The following is a 13,294-nucleotide window of genomic DNA, read 5'->3' as shown; positions in this document are numbered from 1 at the left end:
AAGTATAAAAGCACGTGAAAATTCATAAAAGAATTAGAGAAATAAAAGAACACAAAAGAATTAGAGAAAGTTACAAATGATGTGGACAGTCGTAGAAGTATATTACAAAACTATTTGTTTTCTTATTCATGTGGTATCTTTTTTTTTTTTTATGTTGACCATTAATTTTAACAAAATTTAACAGTGACACTTTAACTACTTTAACTTAAATTCTGAGAGAGTTGTTTAAAGGTTTATAAGCCATAGGGGAGGTATGTAATAAAGTACTAACTACTAAGCCGTAGGGGAGGTATGTAATAAAGTAACAAACGACAGAAGGATTGAAACAAATTGAACCATCATGGCCCCTGTCACTTCCAGTTATGAGGTCACCTCCTCAATCCCTCCTGCAAGGTTGTTCAAGGCCACCATCCTTGAAGAGAAGCATCTTCACAAGATCTTGCCACAGGGCGTTAAGAGTGTCGAAATCCTTGAAGGAGATGGTGGAGTTGGCACAATTAAGTTGACCACATTTGTTGAAGGTGGCGAGCTTAAGACTGCCAAACAGAGAGTTGATGGAATTGACAAAGAAAAATTTACATACAGTTATACTGTACTTGAAGCTGATGGATTTAACGATGTAATCGAGAAAATCTGTTGTGTCATCAAATTTGAACCCTCTGCCGATGGAGGTTCAATCTGCAAAACCACTAATACATACTACCCCAAAGGTGGTGCTCAGATCAGTGAGGAACACCTCAAGGGAGGAAAAGAGAAGGGTTTGGGAATGGTTAAGCCTGTTGAGTGTTGAGGCTTACCTCCACGCAAATCCTACTGCCTACAACTAATTATAATGAATGCTAGTGAAGGACTCTTCGACATATTTTCTTCAAGATTGAAGTACACACTGAGGGTGTGTTTCCTTTTTTGCTTGGTTTGCTTTAAGCTGTTTGGTTAAGTTAAAAACAAAATTGAATCATAGAGAGAACAAAAAATATATTGTGTTTCTTATGGAGAAAAAAATGGAGCTGATGCCTAATATCTCACATGGATCCAACTCAGTCCATTTAATGGAGAAAAGGGAAAATAACACAACAAGAATATGCTCAAAGTTGGAAAAATGTGCTATAATTATGATTACTCCTTTATGAAATAAAGCTGAAAGCAGCTCAATTTCTTTTTGTTTTCCATATTAAAAAAAAAAATGTATTTATCCTTTTTTTATTATTGATTTTTGGTTCTCACTATTACTTTTATCGTCAAGCATTCCTTTTTAGAAGAAAATATATGATGTGAGCAAAATTTTCTACTTGGCTCCTAGCGACTGCTTGGGTGGTTGGATCTATAAATACGTACTCTAATTCCTTGGCTAATCATCAGAGTAGTCACAGCATACAACACTTAATTGATCGTAGTCCTACCCTAATTTTCCCCAAGAATATGGCGTCAACTCAAGCTTCTTTCCACTCAAACAGCCTACAAGAGACCGTCCGCCCGTTAGCAGCCTTTCCGGAAAACATTTGGTCTGATCGTATCGCTCCGTTTACTCCCGATAAGGAGGTTATACTTACCTTCATCTCCTATAACCTCATGTTTTTGCTTATATAATATTTATTCCTTTTATAAGTTGGAACCATATTCTTATCCGCTCCCACAAGTTCACGATCTTTAGTAATATCCGCTATCAATTCTGGCATGATTGCTATCCCTTGATTAATTCTATAGCCTCCTATCAAGAGGGGGGAAAATACAAAAAGATTAGTTACTATTTTTCGTAGAACTAGAGGTTTGATTTATCATATTTGGTTTGCTGTTTCTTAGTCATACTTGGTTGTTCTTACCCCGACTTCATATAGGATTCATCCCCTAATTTTTTTTTTTACCCGTAACACTGTTGCATTTCCTTAGATTTCAGGGCATTGTTTCTCCTGTTTAGTTTCTAATTGTTCCATTTCCCAGCAATATCAAAACGATCAATTTGACAATATGACTAAAGAAATATTTTTCTGATGCTTTCAGGAACATGAAATGTATGAAAGAGAGATTGAAATGTTGAAGGCAGAAGTGAATAGCACGCTTTTGGCAACCGGAAAGACCATGATGGAGAGATTCGACTTTATAGACAAAATAGAACGACTTGGTGTCCCGCATCACTTTGATATCGAGATTGAAAACCAACTACAAGAATTCTTTAATGTGTATACCAACTTTGGGGAGTATTCAGCTTATGATTTATCTAGTGCAGCGCTTCAATTCCGACTTTTTAGACAGCATGGTTTCAATGTCTCTTGTGGTACGCAACTTTCATATTAGATTTGCTAATTTTTAGTGTGGACTCACCTATTAGTAAACCTTAACACCTAATTTTTCTAACATATTTCCAAATAATTTCCAAACAGGCATCTTTGACCAATTCACTGATGCTGAGGGTAAGTTCAAGGAATCCTTATGCTATGACACAAGGGGTTTGTTGAGTCTATATGAAGCTAGTCATGTTAGAACACATGGAGACGAAATTTTAGAAGAAGCTCTTGCTTTCACAACCACTCATCTGACGTCTGGAGGACCCCATTTGGATTCTACTCCTGCAAAACAAGTGAAATATGCCCTTGAGCAGCCGTTGCATAAGGGCATCCCTAGATACGAGGCCTGGCGTTACATCTCCATCTATGAGGAAGATGAATCTCACAATAAAGTATTGCTGAGGCTAGCCAAGTTGGATTACCACTTGTTGCAGATGTCATATAAAGAAGACCTTTGTGAGATAACAAGGTGCACCGAGACACTAGCTCTGCAATGGGCAGATCTAAGATTTGTTTATCAACACTAAACTGCAGAGATTTATATTTTACAGTACTATACTTACATGCAGCTTTAGGTTTGCTTGGAGCTTAGTAGGATTCTATGATATCCATAACATTTTAAATTGCCAAAAAAAAATATTTTCTTTCCTAGTCCAGGTTGTTAATATAAAAATCTTATATTACTACTCCCTTTCTATGTTGAACGGTGCCCTACAAATTATTAGAATTTTATAATAAAAGTTAGCCAATGTAACTGCCACTCGTTTGCAATTTTATCCGAAGTATTACATGAAATTCCTTCATATATGACTATGCTTCACGAATGATTGTGCAACCTTTTTTTTTTTTAACAAATGGTAACAATGTATAGGTGGGGAAAGGAATTGGAGAGTGTATCGAAATTTCCATATGCAAGGAGCAGATTTGTGGAATGCTACTTCTGGGCTGTTGGAGCCTTGTATGAACCTCAGTACTCTCTTGCTCGAATGACTACAGCGAAAGCAGGAGCCGTTCTTACAATGATCGATGACATCTATGATGCTTATGGCACTCTTGATGAACTTCAAATTCTTACAAGCTCCGTGGAAAGGTAGGCTTTTATGTTAGTCATCTCACACAAGTGAAGCAAGCATGCTGCCAAGAATATCATCTTCGAAAAAACTACATATACCAGCCAAAATAATTGAGTAATGCACTAAAAAGCTGTCTTACTATGAGCTAGTAAATAATAAAAGGGTGATTATCCAAACAATCTTCTCTAGCTTGACGTTGCTTCTTGGCAGTAAGGTGCATTGATATAGGAAATTTTGCTTTGCTTGCAGGTGGAATAGCAGTGGAATCTGGGATAGCAGTGGAGTCGATCAACTCTCGGACTACATCAGAACTTCGAGAAATTTCTAATATTATGATGATTTTTAAAAAAATTCTACAAAGGGGGTATTTTTTGTATGGGATTCTGTAAAAGGGGTGTTCGCATTTATCAAATGCGAGTTCCTTGAGCTCGCATTTACCAAATGCGAACTCTCCCTGAATTTTCCAACAAACAAATACAAAAAAAAAAAAAAGAAAAAGAGGTCGAAGACCTCGCATTCAAGGAATGCGAGGTAAGGTCTTCATCAAGCGAGTGATACACGCCTGCTTCGAGTTTTCAGAGAAATGAGGACGAAATTGTTGATAACAACGAAGGCCCAAAATGGCTCTCTCTACTCGTAATCATATCTGGGGTTACACTCTGTGTCTGGGGTTATCCTGCATTTTTGTGCTCAAGCAAATTGTATTTCAATATAATAGAGTTTACAAACACTAGACGGCAACCCAACTTCCAAACCTTGAATATGAATAGCTCTGGAAGCATCATTTCTTCCAGCCACATTCTGCCTGCCTGCCAGTCAACCGTTGCTGGAGATTTCATCCGAAATTCAGCTAGATCCCCAAGGATAGATTCTCAAGGTGTCCGAATTAGGCTAGCTCAATATCAAAAGCAGCAAATACAAGAAGGCACAGGCTGTCAATGTCCCAAATTTAGAGCTCTGTTAGTTCCAGTGGAAGATGAGATCAATGAATTACCTCAGCAATGGCGGACAACTGAGATGCTTGGACTGGTGTCTACCTCAGCAAAAGAGAAGAGAAAGTGACAGCCAATTTCTGCAGGCTACGAAACATATTTGAATTGGGTTTCAGATTGAGTACCTCGCATTCGAAAAATGCGAGGTACTCACCTCGCATTCCAAATCTGCGAGCTTTCTGTTGCCTTTTTTACTTTTTTCCAAAGCATTTCTCATTTTTTCTGGAACACTAACCTCGCATTTGTGAAATGCGATGTCTATGAACTCGCATTTCATAAATGCGAAGACCCTCATGCTAGAACTAAGTTCAAAAATTGCCCCCCTTGTAGAATAATTTTTTTTTTCCATCACAATTTTAGAATTTTCTCTCAGAACTTCCTACACCACACTTCTGAAATTTAATAAGGAACTCGGGGAAGATTTAGCTAAAAGGCAAAGAACCTATGCATTCGACAAGTATATAGACGATGTACGGTACCATGTTGCTAATTTTAAGGACTGTGTTAACATACACCTTAATTTGCCTGTTAATTTTCAAATTGTCGTGGCCGCCAATACATGGAGTACTAATCAATATTTCCCTGCGTTCATTTGCCCTCATTAGTGGAAAAATTACATGAGGACAAGCTTCACTCAGTCTAGGTGGTTCTTCACAAACAAATTGCCTTCTTTTGCTGATTACCTGAGCAATGGTGCGATCACAATCGGAGCTATTCTTGTATCATCAGCAGCTCTCTTGTACATGGATTGTGCCTTAGAGGATGTTATCAACTGGCTGTCAACTAATCCAAAACTTATGGCTGCTTACTCAACACATATGCGATTGATGAATGATTTTGGAGGTCACAAGGTCAGAATTTGTTGTAGCAGTTAATTGGTTATCAAAATTAGATTAAGATAACTCACAGAATTTCCAAATAGGATTAAGTTATAGTCATGTTACGTGCCTTGTTAGTTTTGTTCAAAACTTCCAACATAATATGCACATTTTTTTTTGAGCAAAATAAATCCTTTTTTCATTGATAGATCTACCAAGAGAGCTTTGCAGAAGAGGAAGCCATCCTCAATCTACATTAGACTAAACTATTTCTATACACTCTACAGTCAAAATTTGAAAGAATGGACAAAAAGAACAATAACAATCAACTTTGATCCAATTCCCACTCAAGAACCAACTCCCAATTCTCTCTGATGCGAGCAATCTTGTTCCAAGATGTAACTGCCATCTGCATTGCATAGACCAGAGTAGCCATTACACCCATGGAAAGTAGACAGTCATAGTGAAAGCCAGCCTCTTGAATTTTTAAGCAAATGATTGAGTCCTACAATTCTTACACCAACACTGCAACTCCTCATTCCAAGTCTTACGCCACCACTGCGACACCACAGAACATGCACATAGATTAAACTTGTTTTTAGATCTTGTTCATTTTCTGTGCAAACGCTGCATAGACTATGCATATGCATTCAGTCTGGGATGCTTCTCATGAACAAAATGAAATACAATTTAGTTCACTTGGCGAGTTACTGCTTTACCAATGATTAATACCCTTTCATACTTTATGTGAGTAATTCGGCATTAAACAAAACTTTTTCGCTGCATTTTATTAGAGTTTTCATGTTTTCTGTTTGAACTCCTCGAATTTGAAGTTCGACAAAGAAAGGGGCAGTGGCACAGCGCTTGAATGCTACATGAAGGACTATAATGTATCGGAGGAAGAGGCAGCCAGGAAGTTTCGAGAGATGTGGGAGGATACTTGGAAGGTTATGAACGAGGAATGCTTGAGGCCTACTCCCATTCCAAGGGATGTTCTCAAAATGCTTCTCAACATCACAAGAGTAAGTGAAACCGTTTACAAGCACCGAATAGATGGATTCACTCAGCCACATGCCATTGAAGACCATATAAGGGCAATGCTTGTGGATTTCATGTCTATTTGAGGATGGCAGTGGTGCATGTTGATGTCTTCAAGGGATTGGCCCTATGAATGCAGGCAGTATCAGTTAGTAAAGTATGTTTTTCTATTTTGCCCACTCCTGTATTTAAGTATAACTAGTCTGGGATTACATGCATTGCACGTTCTGTATCTCCTTTTTTTCCCCTTTTTGAAACTTTTAATAACGTGTTTGTTTTGACAAATTACTAAGTTGAATAAAAGATCATTCTGTCTTTTTATATGTTTCTGCACACACATATGTATATTGATCGTATCACTAATTAACTAATCATATTTTCAATACTGTAGTGATACAAATTTGATATTATAAATGATTGCCTTTAAATTTATTGCCTTAGATTAGATATTAATTGCTAGCAAAAAATAGTGAACTTTAACATATTATTGGCATCTTTAGTATCGTTGTGTCTTTGATTCATTCAATTGGGATGAAGAGTTTAAACTTAGAGTGAATTTATTGATTAAATTCGGTAAACCCTCGGAACTTAGCAGCTCAGTTGCAATTTTCTATTCTCAACTTTAAAATTTTGCCATCCTTAATTCTACGAAATAACTTATGTACTTATAAATAACTTGTGTATTTTGCAATTATGTTTCGTGATTACAATTAGGTAAACATTCGTCATATAAGTTTAAAGATTAGCTGTTAAATTTTTTCAATATTCAAAGTATAAAAGATTTATTATATACTGCATAAATATTAGAAGGCTAATCATCTGTTATATACTAAGAAACATCTGAATAATAGAACTACCAAACTCAAGTTCGGGAAGAGATAATATTTGGAAGAAAATCTGGTCTCTTAAAATTCCCAACAAGACCAAGCATCTTCCATGGCGTATATGTCATAATTCCTTGCCTACGCCTGAAATCCTCCATAATAGAAGATTTCTGCTGATTACAAATGTGCTCTTTGCAAAAATCCACGCGGAGATCTATCTCATCTTCTATTTGACTGCCCTATCTCGGTGCAAATATTGGGCTCGTACTTTTCTGGATAGGCAAATTAATGCATGTCTCCAATCTGGACCTGACATTTGGGTGACGGAAATTCTTAGATCTTTGCCATCAAAGGATAGCGAACTTTTTGGTACTCTATTATGAAATATGGAGTAACAGAAATGATGAAATGTTTAATGGTAAAGTTCGAGAACCTTTGACCATTGTTAGTTTTGCTCTCCAGCACCAGGCAGCTTTCAAAGAAGCAAACGCTTGCTCTTTGTTAGCCCTTTCTCAAAGTTCATCCCTACCCTGGTCAATGCGTCCTGCTCCCCACTATAAGGTCAATTTTGACACTTCCATTTCTACTATTAAGCAAGGTTTTGGTATTGGTGTGGTCATCCGTAGTTATGATGGTCAGTTTATCGTTGAAGAGCAAATCGTGTAATATATCACCAAACAATACACTTGTACTTGTTCAAGTCACTAATTTAATGTGTTAGCTAAAAATGTCAGTAAACTAACCAAAATACATGCTTTGTAGCATTCCGTGTAATTAAATCGTTAAGACAAACGGAATTCTTTTATCTCCACTTGTAGGCTTGATTTTGGAGGGATATAATCGTTGGTTCATCTTTTTGGCTAACTTTTGTCTATGTAAATACTTGAATAGACCCAATTTACAGCTCCACCTGTAGACCAAGTGACCCAAAATTTGCCACATCATCAATGCAAATTTAATACCTAGAAACCAAAAATTTTTCCGTCTTTCTACTCACCATCTTGATTCACAACACCACCGACTAAGTCAAGAAGTTCTTCTCTCAAAGCTTTTGGTGTCCCTCCTGTGTCTTACATTCTTGTCTTTATAATATCAACCAATCTTGCCTTGTATCAGGCTTACATATGTAGAGCTAAGCCATTCAAAGTTGGAATTCATTCATTAAATCATATGAGAAAGGAGATAGAAAGAAAAAAAGTATAAAAAAAGAACTCACTGTAGAAAATTTTGGGAGAAGAGAGGAAGAAAATTCATCAATCACATCTTTCATTTGATTTCTAGATCTACTTAGAAAATTATAAGTCTTGCATTTTTGGAGGACATGAAAAACTATAAAGTAAGTGATGTGACTCTTACGATGGAGAAGAAGAGGCTAAAACAACTAGAGATGTAGGCTTTATCCCAAATAGAGAGGAAGGGGGAGGAGAATCTTCTAATGGAGGGGGCGAGAAGTTCATGGGTTACTGGCATAATAGGAGGTACCGAGTGAAAGGAACGGAGCGGTGAAGATAGGTGGGAGGGAGAAGGTAAAACATAGTGTTTATAATAGTGGTGGTGATAATTGGGGCATTAAGCAGAGCAGTAGAGGTGGAGTAAGCAGAGCAGTAGAGGTGGAGTGGAAAGCTTGAGGATCCAGCAGTTGTAGATAAATTTTAGGAGAAGAAGAGTGAATAGCCAAGAAGTTTAGCTATTGTGGCACTACCATTGTGGCTTCTTTAGATTACTCAAAGTTTTTAGATCATTTTGTCCTTCAAACCCTATGCCTACAGATCCCGTGATGTCCATTCCGATTGTCTTCATGGTGAAATTACGCTGAATGCTACAAAACATGCAATTTGATTAGTTCAGTAACATTTTTGGCTAACAAAGTAATTTAATGAACTGAACAAGTACTAGTGTATAGTTTATTGATATTTTTCGTGATCTGCTCTAAAAAGAATGGAAGGTCTAGTCAGTGTTGAACTTGCTGAAGTGAGGGAAGCGACTCTATTTGCTAAGATGCTGATGATTCCTACTCTCATATTGGTGGGAGATGCATCCTCAATTATATAGTTGATTAATAGCACGGAAGAGATCTTCTCGGATAGTGACTCAATAATTAAGGACATTCACGCTTCCCTGTTAGATCAAAGCAAAGAAACATCTGAATAGATATATTTATGGTGTTTAATCTTATTTCAAGCAAGTTCACATTTTGTATGGGATACTTCTTTGAATATGACACAAAAAATCCTTTACAGGACATGTTATAAACATTGCAAGAACTAGAGAAGAGATATTGAGTAATTTTCATAAACTACAAGAGGGTTAATTGATATATAACCAAAATAAACAAAATGCATTCCCATAAGGCTCAGAAGGCACATTTTCAATAAGAAATAGCGGGATCAAAAAACGCATAGTCAAGGCAAGAAACTTGCTGAATTCAAAAGTTTAGACGTTTCTCAATATCATTTGTCAAGTGAACTATTGGTAAATACTATTACTATTTCAAATATTTGCAGCCTACTACACGCTATACCAAAGTATATTTTTTTTAAGCTTTTTGTATCATATACATTATGGTAAATAATTGACGTACTAATTTGTAGGACTAGTGCATGGTGGTATGCTTTCAATCTTTGTAGTATTTTTGACATAACACCGGCCAATAGACTTGTGCGAATTTTCCAACGTCATAATTAGTGTTGCTGACAATTAATCTCTATTTTTAAACTCGAATCAGACCCGTCGGTCCGACCGATCGAACCGAGAATTGTCCAATTATCCGGTCCGAATTAACTCTAAAAATCGAAAATTTTAAAACTCGGTCAAACCAGGTCAAAAATCAGGTTTGACCGAATTTGACCCGATTTGACCGAAAAAATAAGAACCAGATGTAGAGAACCTGCCAAACCCAAAGCCGTTGACCATGTGCCACATTTCCAGCCAATACACTCGGGTCCCACCATCCACCACCGCGCGGTCCCATCCCACCGAAAAAATAAGAACCAGATGTAGAGAACCTGCCAAACCCAAAGCCGTTGACCATGTGCCACATTTCCAGCCAATACACTCGGGTCCCACCATCCACCACCGCGCGGTCCCATCCCACCAACAAGAATCAATCAAGAGACTCTTTTTTTTTTTTTACTTTTTTTGAAAGGCAAAATATTTTTAATATTATGTTTTGACTCCTAGGTTGTTAAAAATTATTAATATACCTCAAATATTTCATACTTTACAATTGTTGTCTTAAAGTTTGGTGTTATTTTTCAATTAAGTTCATAATTTTAATTCTAAACTTGTTAATGCTTATTAAATAATATAAATTGCTACTTGATTGTTCTAATTTCTTTGTATTTTCTTGTTAAATATATTTGAAACATCAAATATATATATATGACTATACCTTTATTAATATTAACATGTTATTAGGTATTTTACATATAATATTTTAATTTTTAAATAATTTTTGTTTATGAAGTCATCCGGTTCAACCCCAATCGAACCCGATTGAACCCATTGACCCCTAAGCTCGACCGAGTCGATACCCGGTCTGGTTCTGAAAACATAGCAATTAATTAGAGAAAACTAAGATTGACGGAGACTCTGATAAGTTACTGTGTGATACAGATGTCTCCCGATTCTTTTTGTCTTAATTTGTAAATCTGTTTCTCAAATTGAGAGAAAAGAGCAGGCGCGTACGTCGCCCATGACTATTCTATTCCGGATGCTTGTAACTATAGTGTAAAGACTTTCAAAACTCGTACTCAATGGACACTTGGATGTGAGCACCAAATAAAACTAATATATTCATCTAAATTATTTTTATGAAAATTGATTTTATATTTAAGCAATAAATCTAGAGTTAGTCTTATGTACAGTGAAACTATATACACTATTACAATTGAATACGTGATACATAAGAAAATTTTAGATTTTAAATTTAAATTCAAATGAATTGTTATGTGTCCAATGATAACGATATGTATGGTGTCAAGTATAGAAAATTAATTTATAAATCTAATATAACATGTTGGCATAAATAGGTAATTATTTAGAACTTGTTTTAAGTTATTTAATAGACTATATGATTGTGTACAGATGGTAGAAAATGAAGATTGAATAATGGGAGAAGTTTAATGACGTATAACTATGAATTGAGTGGTAGTTTCGTTAGTATGCAGTTGAAGATGGCGGCATTCAGTTTTAGAAGGAGATTTTTTTTTCTTTTTTACTAACTTTGTTTCTGATAAGTTGGAACCACTCTAATTTTATAATTAAGGGTCCAATAGAAAGTTTAAAAAGTGACAACCGTATGTTAATATCATGGTTCTCACAACTTGTATTACGTTATATATATCCTTATACTATATAGGAATGAGTTTGGGTCAAAGAATGGCTTTGGATTTCAACCGCAAGAGTAGGGATATTTTGGGATTGTGAGGTTGTTTTGAGTGTAGTTATAGCATTGGGTACTACTTTAGATAGCATGTGTATTATTGTGTTTACTGAAATGTCCTTGTGTTTTAAAAGATGCAGTGATGATTTGTTCAAAGGTTTGGGTAGTTTGGGAATGTGAGATTATTTGGTCATCTTTTCTACAACAGGTACAACTCATAATAGCTTCTTTATTAGTGCAATTACTTAAATATCCTTGTAGAGACATTCATTTTGATTTATATCAATTATTACTGTTGTTTTACTATTATAATTTGAAGAACTTCAAACGTCACTTTCATCTCAATTAAAATAAGGACAACGTGGTTTATTAAGGAATTTATGACTGAGCATTAGTTTCAGCTTCAATTATTCAAATGTCTGCCCCTTCACATTCTTCCGTTATGTTCCTTTCGTCTTCCGGTAAATACTTATTTGTATTGCCATTGTATTTTGAATTTCAGTATGATTCTTTGGTGAAGCTATTTTTGGTGGTTCAACTTAAGGTGAGATTTCATTCTTTTTTTTAATGGTATGATTTGCTTTACAAAATCGCAGTTTCTATTGTCAACTAAATGTTTCCATTCCAAAATTGGATACTCTGTTAGCGCAATTTAATGTTGATATTATTGTTTCCCCACAAAGTTGGCTGTTCTATACAATTTAAATGGTGTGATTTTGTTGGAATAGGTTTGGAGATACAAAACTTACTCTTCTGATCTACTTACATGGTGGAGGCTTTTTGATCAAATCTGTCTTCTCTCCTACATATCACGCACACCTTAATGCAATAGTTGCAGAAGCTGGTGTTGTAGCAGTTTCAATTAACTATCGGCTCATCCCTAAGCACCCTCTGCCTATTGCTTATGAAGATTCTTAGATTGTAGTCAAATGGGTTGCCTCTCATTCGAATGGCGAGGGTCTTGAGGTATGGCTTATGGATTATGCTGGCTTTGATAGGGTGTCTTTTGATGGGGCTAGTGCTAGTGGCAACTTAGCACATAACATGGCGTCAAGGGTTTGGCTGGAGATACTAGACGGCTTCAATCTTGATGCAATTTTTCTCAATTGTCCTTATTTTTTGGGGAAAGATCTAATCAGTATTGAGCTAACGAAATTACAGGCGAAGGCCTATGTTGAGGGCATCTGGCATTATGTTCACCCAAAATCTACGAGGGTTGATGATCCATTGCTGAATCCTCTGATAGAACCAAACCTTCTGAAGCTAGGCTGCAAAAGGGTGTTGATGTGATACACCGAATTTTAGGATATTGTTTTCAAAGAGGATATTAAGGTTTATTTATTTTGTTTTGTTCTAAAACCTTGTTTTGTTTTAAAAGACTAGAAACCTTAAATTTTAATCAAAAACCCTAGTTTTACTTGTGACAAAAATGTTTTTGTTTAATTGAGTTTATGTATGACAATGCATGCTTTATGATAAGTAATTTTAATAGGTGGGTGGTTAGTAGGCTCGTGAGGGGTAATTAAGTTTGATGGATTGTTGGATTACATTAAGTTGATGATCTATGGAGTTGTAAAATCTCTCATGTTTTTCTTACAAATTTCCTTTCAGTTGGAATCCATTACGTTAGGATAGGTTTACTATGCATTCACTCCCTCAATAGTTATAATGAATAAGAAATTTAAGAGTTTTACCCTTAGTTTTATAGTTCGGGTAAATTATGATTTTTTGCGTATTTTGGCCGTGTGATCACTTGGTGAGGTATGTGTACTAGATTTGGTGGTTAAGAGTGAGTTTTATATAAGAAAAAGTGTGTGAATAGAAGTGATAATAATAAGTGAGTGAATCATAAGTTAAAATCCTAGTACGTGCGAAATAAGGAA

The 13,294-nt window shown here is 35.9% G+C and overlaps 1 protein-coding gene and 2 pseudogenes across 1 annotated transcript; 2 read left to right on the top strand and 1 right to left on the bottom strand.

Annotated features, from left to right (window-relative positions):
- Positions 1–328: 328 nt before the first annotated feature.
- LOC113779948 lies at positions 329–974 on the top strand (annotated as a pseudogene).
- Positions 975–1,419: 445 nt separating this feature from the next.
- Positions 1,420–6,289, top strand: LOC113780565 (viridiflorene synthase-like). The gene is made up of 7 exons (XM_027326357.1): positions 1,420–1,539; positions 1,999–2,272; positions 2,379–2,751; positions 3,154–3,372; positions 4,150–4,384; positions 4,953–5,198; positions 5,999–6,289. Exons 1-7 carry the CDS (start codon positions 1,420–1,422, stop codon positions 6,287–6,289), a joined length of 1,758 nt encoding a protein of 585 aa, XP_027182158.1.
- Positions 6,290–9,125: 2,836 nt separating this feature from the next.
- LOC113780564 overlaps positions 9,126–13,294 on the bottom strand; it is a 12,336-nt pseudogene continuing 8,167 nt past the window's right edge.

This window comes from Coffea eugenioides, chromosome 8 (genome assembly GCF_003713205.1).
Source record: "Coffea eugenioides isolate CCC68of chromosome 8, Ceug_1.0, whole genome shotgun sequence".
Taxonomy (NCBI): Eukaryota; Viridiplantae; Streptophyta; class Magnoliopsida; order Gentianales; family Rubiaceae; genus Coffea; species Coffea eugenioides.
This window is presented reverse-complemented; position numbering and strand designations above follow the sequence as displayed.

Bases quoted from the DNA above. Each gene is read 5' to 3' on its own strand.
- LOC113780565 (XM_027326357.1), top strand. From the start codon at position 1,420: ATGGCGTCAACTCAAGCTTCTTTCCACTCAAACAGCCTACAAGAGACC. The intron at 4,385-4,952 runs GTGTCTACCTCA...TGCCCTCATTAG, and splicing joins CAACTGAGATGCTTGGACTG to TGGAAAAATTACATGAGGAC. The intron at 5,199-5,998 runs GTCAGAATTTGT...TCGAATTTGAAG, and splicing joins ATGATTTTGGAGGTCACAAG to TTCGACAAAGAAAGGGGCAG.